This window comes from Meles meles, chromosome 18 (assembly GCF_922984935.1).
Source record: "Meles meles chromosome 18, mMelMel3.1 paternal haplotype, whole genome shotgun sequence".
Lineage (NCBI taxonomy): Eukaryota > Metazoa > Chordata > Mammalia > Carnivora > Mustelidae > Meles > Meles meles.
The window spans coordinates 22,059,770-22,080,312 of record NC_060083.1 but is presented as its reverse complement, the minus strand read 5'-3'; the positions used below and the strand labels follow the sequence as shown (position 1 = coordinate 22,080,312).

General features: G+C 52.1%; 2 protein-coding genes across 2 annotated transcripts; both read left to right on the top strand.

Moving 5' to 3' along the window:
* Positions 1-342: 342 nt before the first annotated feature.
* Positions 343-12,834, top strand: PIGS (phosphatidylinositol glycan anchor biosynthesis class S). Its single transcript, XM_045986536.1, has 12 exons — positions 343-404; positions 690-829; positions 919-1,030; positions 4,312-4,401; positions 4,660-4,751; positions 5,960-6,167; positions 6,433-6,575; positions 7,925-8,039; positions 9,395-9,540; positions 10,102-10,202; positions 11,177-11,387; positions 11,738-12,834. Exons 1-12 carry the CDS (start codon positions 371-373, stop codon positions 12,011-12,013), a joined length of 1,668 nt encoding a protein of 555 aa, XP_045842492.1. The 5' UTR covers positions 343-370; the 3' UTR covers positions 12,014-12,834.
* Positions 12,835-13,656: 822 nt separating this feature from the next.
* UNC119 (unc-119 lipid binding chaperone) lies at positions 13,657-19,475 on the top strand. Its single transcript, XM_045983803.1, has 5 exons — positions 13,657-13,946; positions 17,391-17,504; positions 17,971-18,073; positions 18,241-18,413; positions 18,711-19,475. Exons 1-5 carry the CDS (start codon positions 13,721-13,723, stop codon positions 18,821-18,823), a joined length of 729 nt encoding a protein of 242 aa, XP_045839759.1. The 5' UTR covers positions 13,657-13,720; the 3' UTR covers positions 18,824-19,475.
* The last annotated feature ends 1,068 nt before the right edge of the window (positions 19,476-20,543 follow it).

Below are 20,543 nucleotides of genomic sequence, written 5' to 3'. Positions count from 1 at the left end.
AAACTGAGACTTAGAGCTGCCTGTGGTAGCCCAACTAGTGTTTAACGCCTGCAGAGTTTGCGCTCTTAATCCGTGGGCCTAGAGATGTGTTCTGCAAGGAAGCGGGGGACTAACGAAGAGTTTTCGAGCAACACAGAAATCCGCGCACCTCCTCGACAGTCCTTGGCGTAGGATAGACTCCTTTCAAACTGGCGGACCCGCTCCTTGTGGACCCCGCCCACCCTCAACCTCTTTTTCTCCCCGCGTCCCGGAAATACGGCTCGCGATTGGCTGAGACCGCTGTCGGGGTCCCGCCCCCTCCTTGCGGGTTTCCGATTGGGGGCGGCTTGCGTAGCTCCGCCCTCGGCGCCTAGAGCAACCGGAAGCAAGCATGGCGGCTCCCGGGGCGGCTGCTACAGACCTAGGTGCGGTGGCTTTCTGGCGGGGCCCGCGGCTCGTATATTGAGAGGGAGGAATGCGGGATTTGGGGATTGTGGTATGCAAGAGGTCCCGCGGACTGGGGGTCGGAGGGTCGTTTCAGACAAGATCTCTTTAGACTTGGGCGCGGGCCCCTAGTACAGGGATTCCTACTTATGAACGCGGCCGGAGAGCCTCTGAGTGCAGGTTGCTGGGGCTCTTAAGCGTCGGGTGTGGGGCGTGCACCTAAGCCCACTTCCAGCGGCTCAAGTCGCTACCTCCGTACCTCCCAGAGGTGGTCCGAGGCAAGCGGGCGGCTCTCTTCTTCGCTGCGGTGGCCATCCTGCTGGGGTTGCCGCTCTGGTGGAAGACCACGGAGACCTACCGGGCCCCGTTGCCTTACTCCCAGATCAGTGGACTGAATGCCCTGCAGGTGAGAGAGGGGTCGGTGGGAGAAAGCCAGGGGACAGCCCGCTGGCAAGGTGGAGACTTAGCTGTTGGTCCTGGTGCTCCTTCCCCTAGCTGCGGCTCACGGTGCCCGTCACTGTCGTGTTTACCCGAGAATCAGTGCCATTGGACGACCAGAAGAAGCTGCCCTTCACCGTTGTGCATGAGAGAGAGATCCCCCTGAAATGTGAGTTCCTGGAGAGTCGGGGCTGCCTTTCTGGTCTGAGCTCAGTGCAGAGATGGGTTAGGTAAGAGGAGCGTGGGTGTCCTTTAAAGGTAGTTAAAAACTTACTAAAAGCCCTCTCTGAATAAAAGAAAAACAACTTTAAATTCAGTGTTCACCATTAATGCGACAGTTTTATTCATAAAACAGTTATGCTACCCTATGAGAAGCAATTAATACTCATTAGGGAATAGGAGAGGAAGTGGGATGTAGCGGAAAGGACTCTGGGTTTGGAATCAAGTTGGGGTTGTATACAGGCCTTATTAAATTTAACGTGAAATATGTTACTGAATGTTAGGTACTTTTCAGTACCAGGGATTTTGGAGTGAATGAGGAATTGATGATGTTTATAAGAAATTCATAGTGCAGTAGGGGAGAAAGACACTTAGATAAAGAAATCACAATCAAAAGTATTTAAGAAACTGAGATTGCACCAAAGAGACTTTAACTGTCTGGGAGGAAAGGCAGGCAGAGAAGGTTTTGAGGATGTCATTTTTAAGCCGGATTTTTAAAGGATGTGCAGGAATTCAGGTTAAATGGGGGAAGGGAAGAAGGGAACAGCATGAGCCAGTAATAATAATCTCTAATATTAGTTGTTCATTATATGCCAGAAACTAGGTAAAGGACTTTAATGTGCTGCCTCATTTAATCCTCTCTTAACATTATGATCTCCATTTTATAAATGAAGAAACAGACTTAAGAGATTTTAATTTGTTCAGGATCACACAGCTAGCTAGTAAGAGGTGGAACTGGGATTTAAATCCAGGCCTGACTGATTCCGGTGTTCTGGCTTTTCACCAACAAACTCTACTGCTTCCCATGTAGAAGCATGGAGGGGTGAATCAACGTGGTGGGGGATCTGTGAGAAGTTTTACTTTTCTGAAGTGTGAAGTGAAAGTTTGGGAGTGACTGGATGTGTAGGCCAAGTCCAGACCGTGACATTCCTGTATGCCGTTTACTGTTTAGCTTTTTAACCTTGGTAATACACATTTAAAAAAAAATCATATTTCATGGGACCCCTGGGTGATTCAGGTGGTTAAGTGTCTGTCTGACTCTTGATCTCCACTTGGGTCTTGATCTTAGGGTTGTGAGTTAAGCTCCGTGTTGGACTCCACACTGGGGAGGGAGCTTACATTTAAAAAAAATAAAAAAATAAAAAATCATATTTCATACAGTTCGAGCTAATGTAAACACGCATAGTTTTTGTTTCTCAAAACAGGAATGGATCATACCTCACCTGTTACTTTAAACATGATTGTTATCAATTTGTCATGGAATTCTTCGTATTTAGTGGCACGCCATTCCGTAATATGGACGTATTGTGGAGTAGGATAGTGGAATGACCGAGAGTATGGAATTTGGTGTAAAAGAGCTGGATAAAGCCTTGGTTCTGTGACTTATTTGTGTGAATTTGGGTGAGGTTGTTAACCTCTCTAAATCTTGGTTTTCTCATCTGTTAGATAGGAATAATAATAGGCTTGTTCATTTATTCAACAAATATTTATTGAGTGTCTATATCAGATATTGTCGTAGTTGCTGGAGATATAGCAAACAAAATAGGCAAAATACAGTGAACAAAATAGACGAAAAAGAGAAGAGACATAGGAAGATAAATGTTTGTTTGATGGGGGAGGGGTCTCCTGGCTGGCTCAGTCAGTAGAGTATGTCTCTGAATCTTGGGGTCATGGGTTCCAACTCCAGGTTGGATGTAGAGATTATTTAAAATAAAATCTTAAATAAATAAATGTATGTTGGGTGGTGACAGGAGAAAAATAGTTCAGGACAGGGATAGGGCAGTTTTCTTGGGGGATAAGGAGATCATTGCTGTTTTAGAAGCACGGCCAGAGAAAGCAGCATTTGAAAACAAGACTTCCAAATAAAGACCTAAGAAGAGATAAAGGAGTAAACTGTATAGGTATCTGGAGAAGAACCTATTTGGTAGAGGGATAAGTAAGTATAAGGTCCTCAAGTAGGAGCAGAAATGGTGCCTTTGCAGAACAGTGAGAATCCCATTGTGGTGAGAGGGAGGTGAATGAGGGAAAGAATCAGAGGAGATGATATAAGACCAGAGTGAGGGCAGAGGGGGCAGAGGAGGCTAGGCTCACATACAGCTCTCATTCTGGGTGAGAAGGGAAGCCATTGAAGGATTTTGTTTTGTTTCCTTTTTTTTTCTTTTTTTAAGATTTTATTTATTTATTTGACAGACAGAGATCACAAGTAGGCAGAGAGGCAGGCATAGAGAGAGAGGAGGAAGCAGGCTGTCCGCAGAGCAGAGAACCCGATGCGGGGCTCGATCCCAGGACCCTGGTATCATGACCTGAGCCGAAGGCAGAGGCTTTAACCCACTGAGCCACCCAGGCGCCCCTGTTTCCTTTTTTTTTTTTTTCAAGATTTTATTTTTAAGTAATCTCTACCCCCAACATGGGATCGGAACTCACAACCCCAGGATCAAGAGTTGCACACAGGGATGCGTGGGTGGCTCAGTCGGTTAAGCGTCTGCCTTTGGCTCTGGTCATGATTCCAGGGTCCTAGGATGGAGTCCTGCATTGGGCTCTGTGCTCAAGAGGGAACCTGCCTCTCCCTCTGCCTGCCACTCCCCCTGCTTGTGCATGCTCATGCTCTCTCTCTCTGCCCCCCCTCCCTTTGTCAAATAAAGAAAATATTTTTTTTTTTAAAAAAGAGAGCAAGAGCAGGAACAAAAGCAGGGGGAGTGGGAGAGGGAAAGCAGGCTTCCTTTGAAGCAGAGAGCCCAATGTGAGGCTCGATCCTATGACCCTAAGATCATGACCTGAGCCGAAATCAAGAGTCAGATGCTTAACTGACTGAGCCGCCCCTTATTACTAATTTTAATGGAACTATATTTAGTGTTTTGTCATTAAGTGTGCATCTTATCTGTATCAAGAACATTCATTGGATTTAATTATTTTGAGGCATGTATTGAAATGATCAATTGGTTTTTCTCCTTTCACCTGTTAGTAGAATGAATAGTGTAATAGATTTCCCCTTGGGAGGGTTCATGGTAGGATGGTAGAATGGTTGATAGTAGGATGTCCACAGGCAGAGGTAAGAGCTAGTTAGAGGAAGGAGATACCATCTGTGTAGAAATCATTAGAATTGGCTGCAGCTTCTTGGTCTTTGCAAACAATATTCTTGCTGTCCTGAGACACTGGACAGTGTGAGGGCTGGGAAGGAGGACAGAGGTCTGTACTTGGTCTTCTTACCTTGCTTCTTCCTTTTCCTCTCAGACAAAATGAAAATCAAATGCCGTTTCCAGAAGACCTATCGAAGGGCCCTGGAGCACGAGGAGGAGGCCCTGTCCCTGGGCAGTATGCAAGGTACCCAAAGGGGTGATTATGCTAGTTTAACACGAAGCCCTCTTTTTCCTCTTCTGATCTCTTGTCTTAACTTCAGAATCTCTGGGAAAGCTGGGAATGAGATACCGTGTGTTTCAGCCTGGGCCACAGGGGGCCGAGCCTGGCCGCAGTGCCAGCCAGGTGTGAGCGGGAGGTGGAAAGCTCAGGCCCTCTGTAGGGGGCTAGAGGGAAAGGGAATGGTGTTTTTGCTTCTGGTACATCTCCTGCTTTTGTCCCCAGAGGCAGAAACCATGTTAGCTGAGCCGCAGGAGCAAGCAGAGGGCTCCCTGACTGTGTACGTGATCTCTGAAAACTCCTCGCTTCTGCCCCAGGTAGGGTGAGCAGAGAGGCTGCGGACTTGCCTTATCCTGTCAGCTCATTCTCTCCTATGTCACCTCCTCCTTGCAGTAGTACCCCCCATTGCTGGCATTTGCTCCAGAAAACTCTTTAACAAATAGTTTTTTTTTTTTTTTTTTTTTTTTAGATTTTATTTATTTATTTGACAGAGAGAGATCACAAGTAGACAGAGAGGCAGGCAGAGAGAGAGAGAGAGGGAAGCAGGCTCCCTGCTGAGCAGAGAGCCCGATGCGGGACTCGATCCCAGGACCCTGAGATCATGACCGGAGCCGAAGGCAGCGGCTTAACCCACTGAGCCACCCAGGTGTCCCCAAATATGTAATTCTTATAAAAAGATGAAAAAATTTTAATGACCATCCATGTACCCAACCCCAGCTTGCAATCTACAGTCTAGCCGTATAGCTGAACTCATGCATCTCCATGGTTCTACGCAGACCTGCTCCCTTTTGGCCCAGGGTGACCATATTTTGTGTGTGTCATTTTCTTACTTTTCTTTCAAGTTTTATCATACGCTTTGTATCTCACTAAGCAACATACCCAATTTTACAAACTTTTGAACTTCATATTAATAACACATGTTCTTCTGCAACTTTCGTTTTGTTTCACATTTATGTTTGAGAGAATTATGTTTGAGAGAATTATCTGTGATAATCAATGTGCAGTTGAGTCTAATTTGTTCATTTTTTAATATGTTTCATTATTGAAACATACCACACAATTTATCCATCCTGTTGCTGATGGGCAGTTGGATTGTCTTCCGGTTTTTGACTCTTAGCATTTCTAAGAGTGCTAAGAATTTCTAAGAATGCTACTGTGAGCATTCTGGGGCTTGCCTCTTTGCCATGTGCTGTCTACTTATATCAGACTTTCTAGTGTGTGTTTATTCCACTGTCCGTGTTCAGCATGGCATCTCCTACTAGTTTCCAGCCTGTGAAGATTTAGATCACGCCTGGGACTTAAGTCTGCTGGGAAGGCTAAGGGAACAGAAATGAATGAATGCAGGAGCATTCATGCACACTGATTGGTCAGAGGTGCTGAGATAGGCATTCACTATGCATCTAGAGGGAGGGTTAGGGCTGTTGGTCAGTGGCAAAAAGCCAGATTCTCTGAGACAGGAGTCAGCGTGCTGTTCTGCTTTCTTCCCTGAGCCCTCGATGTTCTGTCCCTTGGTGGCCTCTCATAGGACATGATGAGCTACATCGGGCCCGAGAGGACAGCAGTCGTGCGAGGGATCACGCACCGGGAGGCCTTTCACATCGTGGGCCGCCGCGTAATCCAAGTAGCGCAGGCCATGTCTTTGACTGAGGACGTGCTTGCGGCAGCCCTGGCTGACCACCTTCCAGAGGACAAGTGGAGTGCTGATAAGAGGCGGCCTCTCAAATCCAGCTTGGGTAGGGTGACTGGGCTTTGCCGTGAGAAGGGACAGGGAAATGAATGATGCGGAGATGATGGGGCGGAAGTGGGGGGAATCTGCATGTGGACTCTTTACTCCTTTCTTCTGTGGTTTCACGTTTTTAAAGCACTTAGTGTCCCTCCTCCCAGTTTTATCCTCCCTTGGGTTCCCTGATGGCCACCAACCCCATCCCGGAGGAGAAACAAGTTCAGCTCAGTGCAGGGTACGACTGCCTTTGGCTTCCCTGACTCCTGTTTCTCTAGGCTATGAGATCACCTTCAGTTTACTCAACCCGGACCCCAAGTCCCATGACGTCCACTGGGACATTGAGGGGGCCGTCCGGCGTTATGTGCAGCCCTTCCTGAGTGCCTTCAGTGCTGCGGGCAACTTCTCTGTGGACTCTCAGGTGAGATTGGGAGCAAGCCGGGGAGTCCCTTCCCTGACCGCACCAGAGTCTTCCATATTGTTTTCAAGTGGAGTCTGTTCTCTCAGTTCTTAGAGCTCGCTGATTTGCTGGGAATTGCCTGCGTGTATATATGACTCTAGTGTCTGCTTTCCCTCCGTGGTGTCCAGCTCGGGGACTGTTGTGAAGGTTTGTTTAAAAAAACAACCTTCCGGGGTGCCTGGGTGACTCAGTGGGTTAAAGCCTCTGCCTTCGGCTCAGGTCAGGATCCCAGGGTCCTGGGATCGAGCCCCACGTCAGGCTCTCTGCTCCGCAGGGAGCCTGCTTCCTCCTCTCTCTCTGCCTGCCTCTCTGCCTACTTGTGATTTCTCTCTGTCAAATAAATAAAATATTTAGGGGCGCCTGGGTGGCGCAGTGGGTTAAAGCCTCTGCCTTCGGCTCAGATCATGATCCCAGCGTCCTGGGATCGAGCCCCGCATCAAGCCCCGCATCGGGCTCTCTGCTCAGCAGGGAGCCTGCTTCCTCCTCTCTCTCTCCCTGCCTCTCTGCCTACTTGAGATCTCTGTCTATCAAATAAATAAATAAAATCTTTAAAAATAAATAAATAAATAAAATATTTAAAAAAAAAAAAAAAACCTTCCTTACAGCCCCCTTTAGAACCATATTCACCCACTTGTGCCATGCTTAAGGAATTTATTTTAAAAATAAAACTTCCCAAAATATGTTAATGTAGTAGCAGCGAAGATGGCAAGAATGTAGCTTCCTACGTGTGAAGAATGTATCACACAGTGTCCTTTTAGGGAAAATGTGGGAGACATTTTTATCAGGTCTTGCTAGTGGGAGTACTTCTGAATCACTGACTTGAGTTGATTTTGTGGATACTGAATTAGGCTCTTCTTGTTTCCCTCTGTTTTAGAAAGCCTGGTTAAAAAAAAATGCAGTTTCAAAGCATGTATTTACTCTATTAACTTTACCCTGGGCTTTGTCCCCCCCCCCCCCCACCTATTTTTCTCTCAGCTCTGATTTTGTCTCTTATATTTCGTCCTGTCCTCATTATATCTTTTTTTTTTTTTAGGATTTTATTTACTTATTTGACAGAGAGAGATCACAAGTAGGCATAGAGGTAGGCGGAGAGAGAGGGGGAAGCAGGCTCCCCGCTGAGCAGAGAGCCCAATTCGGGGCTCGATCCCAGGACCCTGAGATCATGACCTGAGCTGAAGGCAGAGGCTTAACCCACTGAGCCACTCAGGTGCCCCTCACTGTATCTTTTTAAGGCACTTCAGATCCTTTTTGGGACAACGTGGAGCATGAATCAATACACAAAATAACGTTCTCCTTTCTTTGCTTTACAGATTCTTTACTATGCAGTGTTGGGGGTAAACCCCCGCTTTGACCCGGCTTCCTCCAGCTACTACTTGGCTGCACACAGCCTCCCACATGTCATCAACCCAGTGGAGTCCCGGCTGGGTGAGCTGAGGACGAGGGTCTATCTGCCAGGCTGGGGAGGGACTCTGAAGGCTCAGGGTGCGGTTGGAGGCTGGTAGTATATTGTTCTGGTTCCCAGGTTGGGTGGTCTGAGGGCATCAAGGAAGTGTTGGGCATTTAGGCTCCTTTTTCATGAGACTCATGAAACTCATATCCAGAAACATTTTTTAAAAAATATTTTATTTATTTATTTGACAGAGAGAGATCATAGGCAGGCAGAGAGAGAGAGGGGAAAGCAGGCTCCCTGCTGAACAGAGAGCCTGATGTGGGGCTTGATCCCAGGACCCTGAGATCATGACCTGAGCCGAAGGCAGAGGCTTAACCCACTGAGCCGCCCAGGCACCCCCAGAAACATTTATTAAACATGACTCCCAGTGCTTTTTATAAAGACATGGTAGGCTGCAAGTCCCTCCGTGCAAGTCATCCAGGAAAGATACGGTCACGCATGTAGGAGAGATAACAGCAAAAGTACGTGAAGGTAGAATTTGGAAGGTTCTGCTGATCGAGATTTGAAGCTGGGATTCTAGACTTTAAGTGTGAGGGTGGTACCTATGAAGAAGAGATGACCATAAGCTGTAATATAAGCAAACCAAAATTAGTATATCACTTGTTGTGGGATTTCAGACAGTAAGGCTAAGCCAGTGTGGACCATGATATGGGAGGGACTGCAGGTGATCCCTCCCACCCTCTCTCCTTCTCTCCCTCTCCGCTCTCCTCCCTCCCTCCTTCTCCCTCTCCCTCCAGCAGCGTTGAGTACAGAGATAGAAGGGCTTTCCAGGCAAGGAAAACTCTGAGCTTCGATGTAGAAGAGGCAGAACAGATAGGCATTCAGAAAGCTCGGAGAAGTTTAGTGTAGAGGAACTGTGAGGGAGTGACCGAGATAAAGCTGGCAAGGCGGGCTGGTGCCAGATCATAAGGCCCATGGTAAGTAGCTTGAGCCTTTACCTGGTGTGAATGGCTAGTTATTGAAGGATTAAGAGGGAATTGACATGAGGTCATATTTATACTTATGTATAAAATGGGCTATAGTTATATGGGTGTGATGGGGCAATGCCCAAGAGGGTGGTCTTAGATAGTGAAGGGGGCCTGTTAGAGAGGGGGAGATTCCAGGGGCCTTTGAGGGGCTAAGAACTCTACATGTATGTGGCACATCTTGGGAGAATGTTCAGAGGACGTCCTTGACCACAGAAACCCAGGACTGGAGGTTATCCCGGTGATTATCAGCTGGGGAAAACGAGGCCCAGAATGAGTGACCAGAAAGTTAGAGGCTGACCCGGAATTGAGATCTAGACCCAGTCAGTTTTGGTAATCTGACTAACCTTCTCTTTGTACCACAGGATCCAGCGCTGCCTCCCTTTACCCTGTGCTCAACTTTCTGCTCTATGTACCCGAGCTTGCCCACTCTCCCCTGTACATTCAGGACAAGGATGGGGCTCCAGTGGCCACCAACGCGTTCCACAGTCCCCGCTGGGGTGGCATTATGGTAATGGTCCTAGAGCCCCAGCTTTAGGGACAGACACATGTTCCCTGAGACTGTTCCTTCTGTTATTCCTCTGGTGTCCTCCATGGCCCAGCCTGTGGGAGGAGCAGCACCAAGGAGGTCAGGGTGCTGTGAGCTGGTCCCTTCCCCTGCCGGCCCCACAGCTTCTTATTTCTGTCACTGTTTTCTATAATGCGACCCTTTTGCATGTAGCGGTTTGCACTCACTGAGGACTTCCGTGTGTCCATCTTAGATCTTGGCCCTGTTTATGGCAATCTTGCAAGGCTGGGGACTTTGTTTCTCGGGTTAGACTAGGAGTTTCTCATAGGAACTCTTAAAATGGAATAAAAAATATTTTTTACAGGACTTTTGAGGGGATAATGGAGATAATTTATGAAACGCTCCTAATAGGTTTTCAAAAAAATATTAGCTAGACCATCAGGTTTATAATTTCTAGAGACCTTAAGGTCTTCTTTTTTTCTCCCGGCCTCCGGAGTGCCTAGGGCAGAGCCGTGAACCGTCTGGGTGTGGTCCTGAGGCAACCTCCTTTCCCCCACCCCGCAGGTCTACAATGTGGACTCCAAAGCCTACAATGGCTCAGAGCTGCCAGTGAGGGTCGAGGTGGACATGGTGCGAGTGATGGAGGTGTTCCTGGCCCAGTTGCGGTGAGGTCCTGGCTGATGCGCCTGGGGATGTGGCCACTGAGTCTGACCCCAGTCTCCCCAGCTGAGTAGAACGACATCTCACCCAGCAGGGATACCTCCCCTGTGCCTACAGCCCCAGGGAAACCAAGCAAGCTTTCTAAGGATCACCTTCTCTTTCTCCTAAGAAGGAGTAGTTGCTGACAAACTGAGAAAAAAACTCCTGAATGTCAGGTCCCTGGGGTATGATTAGGGGTGCTTAAGGAAAGAGCTATGAATTCTGATGCTAACCACTACGTTGGTAGTGGTTGCCTGATGCCCTGTGTTGAGGATTCTAGGGCTGTGCCTGGGACGATCAGGAAAGAGGATTCTGATTGATTAGCAATGTCTGCCCTGGGTGTGGGATTAGAGAGGCACAACACACCTGTTTATCAGAAGTGGTGCTGGATCGGGGTGCCCGGGTGGCTCAGTGGGGTGGGCGGCTGACTCTTGGTTTTGGCTCAGGTCACAATCTCTGGGTCGTGGGATCAAGCCCTGCATTGGGCTCCACACTCAGCATGGAGTCTGCTTGTCTCTCTTCCTCTGCTCCTCCCCTGCTTGCTCACACACACACACACACACACACACACTCTCTCTCTCTCTCTCTCTCTCTCACTCTCTCTTAAATAGATGAATAAAATCTTTAAAAAAAAAAAAAAGAAGTGGTCCTTAGGCAGGATGAGGGGATTAAGCTAGGTATTACCAGAAGTCTTGTCTCCATGGGACCTTTTTTCAAACAAAGTCTTAGAAATCTAATCCAGAAATAGGTAAAAGCAGAAACACTGGTTAAAATGGGGTTTGAGGCTGTTTTCCTGAATGTTGCCACTCATCTCTCTGAGACCCCGAGGCACTTCCCTATGACTTCCGTGGTTCTGGGTAAGACTGAAAATCTTCCTCATTATTCTAGGAAGCTTAGCCGCCTTCTACTCCCAGCCTTCCTGACTTCACTCTTCCTACAGGCTGCTCTTCGGGATTGGACAGCCCCAGATACCTCTGAAATGCCTGTTTTCAGGGCCCAAGAGTGAAGGGCTAACAACCTGGGAGCTCGACCGGCTGCTCTGGGCTCGGTCAGTGGAGAACGTGGCCACTGCCACCACCACTCTCACTTCCTTGGCTCAGCTTCTGGGCAAGATCAGCAACATTGTCATCAAGGACGATGTGGCATCTGAGGTGAGTGGGCGGGGGTGGATTCTGTGACAGGACCCAGAGTGGCCAGCAAGGGCCAGGGTGTGGTGTGAGACCAGAGCCAGGGTGTGTGTGGGCATGCATCCGGGGAGTGCCCCAGGTTTCCTCTAGGGGGCAGTGCCACATCCCCCGCAGGACACCAGATGGGGTGTGAGGTTTTAAGCTGGCACAAAAAAGATACGCTGTAGCCCTTTTTTATACTGGTCTCCATATCCTGGGCAAACTCCAGGCAATGTGCCTGGTAGATGGCAAATACAGTAAGACCCATTCCCGCTCCCGCCCCAACACCCCTCTGGTGCCTAGGACTTAATGGAAACCCCCTGCCCTCTTCCTAGGTGTACAGGGCTGTAGCTGCAGTCCAGAAGGCGGCAGAGGAGTTGGCCGCTGGGCACCTGGCCTCTGCCTTCATTGCCAGCCAGGAAGCTGTGACGTCCTCAGAGCGTGCCTTTTTTGATCCCTCGCTCCTCCACCTCCTCTATTTCCCGGATGACCAGAAGTTTGCCATCTATATCCCGCTCTTCCTGCCTATGGCCGTGCCCATCCTTCTGTCCCTGGTCAAGATCTTCCTGGAAACCCGCAAGTCCTGGAAAAAGCCTGAGAAGAGAGACTGAACAGGACAGCAGAATCTCAGTAGGAAGCCTTCCTTTCTGGCCAGAATGGGAAGTGGGAGATTGAGAGGCACATAAATGGGGCCTGCCATGAAGGACTTAGCTCCAGTAACCAAAGTACAACACTCCGAGCAGGGTTCATCTTTCCTTCCCTTCCCATTCCTCTAGCTCAGGTTCCCTCCTCAACCTTTGTGCCCTCCCTCTCCCCTTCCCTCCAGAAGATGCGTCATTTGGGTCTCCTTATCTGGCTTAAACTTGAAGACCCTTTCCTGTCTCCCTCCGGGGCAGGGGCAGTTTGTTGTGCTTCTGTCCCGTTCCTCGAGGTCCTCTTGCACTCAGAGGGAGTCTTAGGGGAAAGCCCTGGGTTGGAGTCCAATCCCTTCCCCTCCATGCTTCTCTCTAACCCCCCAGGGAGGGCCCTAGCACTGCTCTCATGGAAGGGGCCAGGTTGCCTCTGGGGCTTTCTCCCTCCCTCTCATCCCTCCTGGCTGGCTGTGCCTGTTGGGTGTAGCCTGATGCTGAGCATGTGGCTGAGTTTCCCTTCACCCTTTTATAGGGTTAATGTGGTGCGGTGGGGAAGGTTCCAGGCTTGGGATCAAACATGCCTGAATTCAGACCCTTGTTTCTGTACCTTCTGCCCTTAACATCTGGGGAGCACTGAATAAGCCACTTAATCTCCCTGAGCCTCAGTTTTTCATTTGTTCAAACAGCACTAATGATTCCTCCCTTACAAGGTGGTTATGAGGATTAAATGTGATAAGCATATGAAAGTGCCAGGTACTATTTTAGGCTCTCAATAAAATTGGTTGAAAATTGGAATGATACGAAGTACGAGCATACCTTTCATTTTTCATTTGTGTCCAAGTAATGGTTTCCTGCCAACTGTCCTGGGCGCCTGGGCCCACCTTGCTTCTACCTGGTCATGTGCCGTAGAGAGAGACCCTGCTTCCCTGACCTGGAGGGCCCTGTGGTGGCAAGTCGCCTAGGCTGTTGTCCCTCAGCACGAACAAGGTTGCCTAACAAAGCTGCTAGCATCTACTTCTGCCTTTTTCGCAGGGGGTCTTGGAGGGAATAGCTTGTACCAGTGTAAGCCTTTAAATACAAACTCATTCATAAATTCATAAAAAGAATATATTAAGCCAGTTGTAACTGCTAGGTATTATAAGAGAACAAAGACAGGATCTCTGCTTCCACGGAACTGATCTTTTAGGGGGGAGAGTCAATGAACAAAACCTAATTTCAGATCCTGCATTAGAAGGAAAAAAACAGGCTGATCAGATGGGACCTGCGGGTTGGCGGGGGGAGCTTTGAGCAGATGACATTCGAACTAATAAGACCAGAAGAGGAAGCCATCTGGGGGAAGAGCATCCCAGGCAAAGATCTTGAGGCGGGAACTCGCTTGAGGGGCAGACGGCAGGACAGAGTGCCGGGAGCGCAGTATGGAGAGGTAGACAGGACTCCTAGTACCTAGTGAAAAAATGAATGAAGCCCAAGGCGAGGCCCCGCCCAGCCCCGGGGGAGTGATCCCAGACTGGCGCGCCGGCGGCCTTTCGGCGGGGTGGGCGGGGCTCAGAGCTGGCCCACCCCTGGGGGCGGGGCGGTACCTGGGGCCCCGACCGGGGGCGGGGCTGCGGACGCTCCCCCTTCTCTTCGCTCCAGCCGGCGCAGGCAGCCGCCGCGGCAGCAGGCGAGCGGCGGCCCCGCGAGGCCATGAAGGTGAAGAAGGGCGGCGGCGGGGCTGGTACGGGGGCGGAGCCCGCTCCAGGGGCCTCGGGCCCCAGCGTGGAGCCCAAGCCTGAGCCGCAGCTGCAGGCGGAATCCGAGTCCGGGTCCGAGTCGGAGCCCGAGGCTGGCCTGGGGCCCAGGCCGGGGCCGCTGCAGAGGAAGCAGCCGATCGGGCCAGAGGACGTGCTGGGGCTGCAGCGGATCACCGGCGGTGAGCACCGGCGAGGCAGCGCCGCCCGCGGCGGGAGGGCGGGAGGGAGAGAGCGCGGGAGGGGGCCCTCGCGGAGCGCGGAGCTTGGGCCCCCGCCCCCTTTCCCGCCCTACCACCTCCCCCTACCTCCCCTCCCCCACCCGGGTGCCCCTCGCCTGAGTTCCCTACCCTTCTGCCTCCGAGCATGAGATTTCCATGTTCCCTCTTCCCTTGATCTCCTTGTGCCGGCTTCTTCTCCCTTTAGACATTTCACCCTACTCCTTCCCTCCTGAGGATGCCATCCCCCTTTCCCATGGTGGAGGTCGGGCAGCAGCTGCAGCTGTGACCCCTTCCCCATGGAGCCGTCACAGCCCTTTGAGGCTTTTCTCTGCAATAATGAGGATGGGTGCTAAGTGCCGTCTGTCCTCAGTCCACACCCTGGAGGCTAGGCAGGGGTTGAGTTACTTAGGTGACTTTAAGACCCTCCAGTCTCCCTGACCATTAAATGCCCTCACTCTGGGTCCCATCCTCTAGCCCCAGGAAAGGACCTGGGCAGGAAGCTTCAGTGGGTTGGTCTGAGTCCTCTCAAGGGAGTAGGTTACTGCTCCCTGCACCTCCCCCCTACCACCTTAGCCTGTGTTCTTCCGGGAGGCCTAGTCTCTGCTGTGGTTGAGTTTCTAAACTGAACTGCCTGGGTTGAAGTCCCAGCTATGACATGTAATTGGCTGTGTGACCTTGGGCAAGTAATTGCACCTCTCTGAGCATGTTCATCTGTAAAATGGGGATAACAGCACCTACTTCATAGGGCTCCTGTGGAAGCCAGTTTTCTGATTTTGCTTAGTGCCTGGCCTGCTGTGTGTACTCTGTAAATAGGGCTCTTTTGTCAGTGGTACTGAGGGCCCCACAGGACTGCTCACGGCTGCTGCCTGGAAGCAGACAACTGGGCATTCAGGGCCCGGGAGGAGGTTACCACAGGCAGGGAACAAGGACTAGGAAGCCTCGTGCCAGAGGCAGTGGCTGAGCCTCAGAGAACAGAGGCATTTGGAGAGAAAGTGGCCCTCTACCTTAGCTTCATTCTTCAGTAATCCTGCTCTGGCTCCCTCTGCGAGAGCAACTCTTGGAACCCCTCACTGGTGGTGGGGGGCAGGTGCTGGAGTGGGCCTGAGCCCTGGAGTTGGGGGAGTAGCAGAGCCTGAGGCTGCCAGCTGGAGCCGTGGAGGGAACCGTAATGGCAGGTCTAGCTAGGCCTGTGCATCTGGGTCCCTGGGGACCAGCTTCTCCCTCCTCTCAGAGCCAGGCAGCGGCCATTCTTGGCTGGGCCCCCAGAGCGCTGAGCTGCCTTGCCCAAGCAGACACTAGCAGAGGGAGGGGGCCTGGACCAGTCTGATGTTCGTGCCAGTTGAGCTGGAACTGGCAACAGCAGCATTTAGAATGGGGGCAGAACTTACAGGGTTTGTGGAGGTCAGGCTGACCTGTCTGGGTCTTCGGTAACTTTAGAGATTATTTTGCGACTGTGGGGGCACCCAGCCCATGTCACTGCCATGTGTCCCCTAATTTGGAGGCGATTCAAAGCCCTTAGACATGGGGCATCTGTGAGGATGAGCAGGGGAAGGGGCTTCCTGGGAACTCTTTATTCTCTAGAAGCTGAGAACCAGGTTCCAGGGATCTCTACCCAGGCACCCCCTGGTCTCCTTTGACCCTAATCACACAGGTCTGAGGTTTGCTCCTCCTGGATTATTGGCCCCGAATCCAGCTTAGGAAGATATTTGTGGCAGAGGGCAAGGGGGTGGCAGTTGTGTTCTGAGCCTTCGGCCACTCTGCCCCTTTATCTGGCCTGACCCTGGTCCCAGGCCTCATCCTTCCCTTGGCAGAAGGGAGGGTGTGGGTGCTGCCTTCTGAGCCAGGGGCATCCCACTTCCCTCACTTCCTCTAAGGACAAAAGGGCTGATAATTCAAGGTGTGGTAGAAGAGACTGAGGGCAGACCTAAGAATTTAGCCCCACATTCGAGGAGAGGCTCCAAGAGCAGAAGAATGTGGAGAAGGAAGGGCATTCCCAGGAGCTGGAGCTGGGCAGCTAGGATTTTGTTCCCAGTTCTGCCACCTCTTTTCCTTGTGCCCTGCACCTTCTTTTGGCATCTTTGGACCGGTACTTACTTTCTGTGAAAATAAGGTGTGTCGAGGGTGAGGTGAGGGCTGCTCACTGGCATTCCTCCTCCTCCTCTCTCTCTCCTACCTTGGACCGTGGTTGACAGGCCAGGGATCCAGCCTCTCCCCCTAAGCCCTGCTGGACCCTTGGATGCCAGAAGGCTACCAGGAGGGCTTCCTGGAGGGGGCCACCCTGGGCTTGGGGAAGAGAGAAGGACTTTACATTCACTTCCTCTTCCTGCCCCAGAGGAATAGGAGGTGGCCCAGGGGCCTGGAGGGTGATTTCCGGGCCTCTGTTGGGGAGGATGTGATGGCCTGGCGGCTGACAGCACCAGACCTACCATTGCTCCTTTCAGTTTGCAGGGGCCTCCCTGAGCACCTACAGTTGTTGCTGGACCAGGCCCTGATGTTCCTAAGCAAGCTTCCTCAGCCACGGCTCACCACTGTGTCCCAGTTCCTCTTCTGGGCCCGAGGACTCCCTCCCCACCCCCCCAACACCCACTTCCTGGCTTTGCTTGTACTCTTCTCTCTGGGGGTGGCTCAGAGCTCAGGCTAGGTTGATGAGCTTTGAGGGGGTTCCCTCCATTTGCTTAGACTTCCTCCCATTTGGAGATCAGCAGGGAATCGGAGCAAAGGTGGCCCCCTTCCCCCAATATTCCATGCCCTGGGCTTGAGTCAGTAGAGCTTTGGCTAAGCTGCTTAAGGGAACTGGGCTTATATAAGCCGCTTATGGGGAGAGGAGGGGGTTGTGTGGGGATGAACCCCGGAGGGGTTGTTTGCCTGCCCTAGCACAACCTAGGTCAGGGAAGTCCTTACCTTGACACCTCCTAGAGGTAGCACCAGGGCAGCTATGCGGCGGGGGTGTGAATGTTCTCTGGGGAAGTACTGTGTTTCTCCTGAGGTGGAGCTGTGTCACCCTCTTTAGCCCGAGGTTCTCAAAGGGCAGGGCTGTATCCCTCTCTAGCTGGGGTTCCTCGTTAGGTTGGAGACCCATCAGGCTCACAGTCACTGGGCTGGCCCCACCAGAGCAGAGGCTGGAATAAGGCCCCACAACTCCAGGATGGAAGGGAGACTGGGTAGGGGGTGACCTTGTCTTCTACCCTCCTCCTTCACCCTGCCCCTCCCTGACCTCCGAGACCTCAGAGGATAGAGCTGTTTGCCCCTCATTAGAAGGCCGGGACTCCGTTCTCTCTTTCTGGAAGGCAATGACCTTCTGGAATCAGAGAAAGTGGTAGCTAGTCTGGGGTCCCCCAAAGGCTGAGCTGGCAGCTGGGGCTTCTGGGCAGTTCCCTTTTTTGCTTAGCTGCCTGTCTTCCCTAGACTACCTGTGCTCCCCCGAGGAGAATATCTACAAGATCGACTTCATCAGGTTCAAGATTCGAGACATGGACTCAGGCACTGTCCTCTTTGAAATCAAGAAGCCCCCAGCCTCAGGTGAGTGGTCTGGCTGGATAGGCCATCAACAGAAGGACGAGGTGGGCGAGGGCTGTGAAGCAGATTGCCCAGGGAGTCAGAGAAGAGCTGGGGCTGGGCCTTTGCTTTTCTTTCCCATCTGTTTCTGGGGCTGGACATCTTGGGTGGACAGTCTGGCCCCTTTGGTCCCTGCCAGCCTGCCCTCTGCAGGCCTTCCTGGGAACTGCAGTCCCAGAGGCCCCAGGCTTCTGTCTCCTGGGGCCCTGGGAACCTCAATTGAAATTGGTGACCTGCTGACCTAGAAACCACCCCCCTTTCCCGGGGTGGGGAAACAGTTGGCCAAAGGTCTGAACCCTCAAGGTGCATCAGAATCTCCTGGGGGAATTTTTTAAGAATTCAGACAGATGGGGGCCCTGGGATGGGAACCCTGGGTGGGCCTGGGGCCCCAGCCTGAAGCCCTCTGAGCCCCAGTTGGGGTACATTACAGAGCGGTTGCCCATCAACCGGCGGGACCTGGACCCCAATGCTGGGCGCTTTGTTCGCTACCAGTTCACCCCTGCCTTCCTCCGCCTGAGGCAGGTGGGAGCCACGTGAGTCACTGGATGGAGGTGGGGTGGGGGGTGGGCAAGGGCTGGGGATAGGGGTGAGAGTGGGGAATGAGTTCTTACTGAGCCTCTCTTTTTGGGGGGTGGTCTGTCTGGAGCCTTGCCGCCTAACTTCAAGGCCAAGCTCAGGTCTGCCCTCTCCTATCTGCCAGGGTGGAGTTCACAGTGGGAGACAAGCCTGTCAACAACTTCCGTATGATTGAGAGGCACTATTTCCGCAACCAGCTCCTCAAAAGTTTTGACTTCCACTTTGGCTTCTGCATCCCCAGCAGCAAGAACACCTGTGAACACATCTACGACTTCCCCCCTCTCTCTGAGGAGCTGAGTGCGTGTGAGGGGCTGTGGGGGGCTGGCGGGAGGCGGGGAAGACTAGAGAGACCAAACTGGCGGGGGAGTGTAGTTCTGACCCCTTTCTGCTACCCTAGGTCTCTTTTGTTTGGCTGTCATTCCTATGCCACCTGTAGGGAAACTGAGGCTCGAAAAATCTGGGGGAGCTCTGTGAGGTGGAGAGGGGTCTGAGGTTGTTCAGCTTGTCCCCATCCCACAGTCCCGAAGCCTCCTCGGCAGGGGCCCCGGCTCAGGCTCCTGACCTTTGCCCCAACTGGCGGGGCCTCTCTTGCAGTCAGTGAGATGATCCGTCACCCATACGAGACACAGTCTGACAGCTTCTACTTCGTGGATGACCGGCTGGTGATGCACAACAAAGCAGACTATTCCTACAGCGGAACACCCTGACCCGCAAAACCAGCCCCCTGCCCCAGGAGGGTCCTGGGCCCTTAGCTGTGTCCTCCCCATCACTCACCTCTCAACCTGAGGTCTTCTGCCTGGGGAGTGGTCCGAGAGCCCTGGACCCCCAAGTTGGCGATGGGAGGGAGGGTACCTGATGTCCCCAGTCCAGGTCTCTGAAGCCCATGGGGTCTGGCACGTGGGGTGGGGGTGGGGTAGGAGGGCTGTCTGCCTCCATGTCCAGGAAGGCCTCCTAGGAGAGGAGTAGCCAGGACTTCTGGACAGCCTAGCTGGGCCTCTGGGACCCAGGTTTAAGAGTAATGTTCCCCTATCCAGGCTTTGGCAAGGTCAGGGCAGGGACCCGTTCCCTGTTCCCTGCCTGCCACCAACAGGCTATTTAGAATTGTCGATTCACAGATAAATATCCATTGGGGTGGGGGGCTGGTCTGGCTGCCAAGATTCCCAACGGAGCCTGGACCCTGGCCCCGGCCCCAGCCCCGGCCCCGGCCCCAGCCCCAGCCCCGGCTCCAGCCCTAACCCTTACCATCAGGGGCTGAGCTACTGCCTAAGGTGTGGGGGAGACCCCTCCAGATTGCGGCCTGTGATAGGGCCTGGACCAACTGTATATAGTTTTCAATAAACTCTCTCCTTTTCTGGTCTTTGGCTGTGAGCCCACATGTGTGTATGGGGAGGGGGTGGAGTTGGGGATGGGGCAATAACATGGCCCCCAGATCATCCTGTCCACTAGTCCTCTATACCCTGGTGTCACACTCAGCATCTCGAGTCAGCACTTAGCATATGTTGAAGCCAGAAGGGGTTTTTCCTTTGATAAAGATGGAGACCCAGGCTGTGGGAAGGGAAGCTTTGGCCCAAACTCATAGCCAGCTCTGGCAAAACAGGCTGGGACAAAGGCCCTCAACTCTAGGGTAGACGGAAGGTGTGTGTGGAGGGGGTGGTCTGGTTCTCTAGAGCACCTTTCTCCACCCAGAGACCACTAGGACTGCTAGCTAGGCTGTACGCTGAGCCCTCATCAGAGAGACAAGGTGGACACGGTTTTGGCTCGGGTCCGGGGGAGCACCCCTGGCCTGGCTGGCCTGCATAGGACGCTGCCACTGGCCCCTAGCACCACCAGAAACCCAGAAGAGCTCTTAATTTCCTTAGTGGAGGACATGGAGGACCTGGGGTAGATAGAGAACTCACACCCTACTATGCTCAGGCACTAATTTGGATATGCCTGGTGACCACCCTCTCTGGGCTGATACTTAACTCTAAGGTGCCTGCAAGTGCCAGGATTCCTCTGGGTTCCTTGGAGCCCTGGCTGGGCAGCACTCTGGGAATTCTAAAATGAGTGAGACACGAACACACACTTTTTCCTAGGAATAAGATGGACTGGGCCTATAGGGAGGGGCGTGGGAGTCATTTTGCTTGGAGGGATCTGGGGAAGACCCTTGGAGGAGACATCTGTTCCCAGAGCAGGACCACGGACACTCAGGATGATTGACTGGAAGAGGCGGGATGAGCGTTGAAGCATAGGGAACAGCATAAAGCAGGGGTCTGGAGGCAAGACGGCTCAGGTGTCTACGGGAAAGTGGACATTTATGATGTGAAAGGAAGACACGTCTTCTGGAGCCTTGTAGTCCCGGTGATAAGGCTTCTCCAGGGAAAGGTGGGAGGGTTAATGGGGATGACCCGGTCAGATTGTCTCTGACCGCTGAGAGAAGGCTGGATT

What these genes read in the sequence shown, in the direction of transcription:
- PIGS (XM_045986536.1), top strand. Translation starts at nt 371, where the DNA reads ATGGCGGCTCCCGGGGCGGCTGCTACAGACCTAG. An exon ending in GAGAGAGATCCCCCTGAAAT is followed by an intron (nt 1,031 to 4,311) that starts GTGAGTTCCTGG and finishes TTTTCCTCTCAG; the next exon opens with ACAAAATGAAAATCAAATGC. An exon ending in GTGTTCCTGGCCCAGTTGCG is followed by an intron (nt 10,203 to 11,176) that starts GTGAGGTCCTGG and finishes CTCTTCCTACAG; the next exon opens with GCTGCTCTTCGGGATTGGAC.
- UNC119 (XM_045983803.1), top strand. Translation starts at nt 13,721, where the DNA reads ATGAAGGTGAAGAAGGGCGGCGGCGGGGCTGGTACGGGGGCGGAGCCC. An exon ending in CTGAGGCAGGTGGGAGCCAC is followed by an intron (nt 18,074 to 18,240) that starts GTGAGTCACTGG and finishes CCTATCTGCCAG; the next exon opens with GGTGGAGTTCACAGTGGGAG. An exon ending in CCCTCTCTCTGAGGAGCTGA is followed by an intron (nt 18,414 to 18,710) that starts GTGCGTGTGAGG and finishes CCTCTCTTGCAG; the next exon opens with TCAGTGAGATGATCCGTCAC.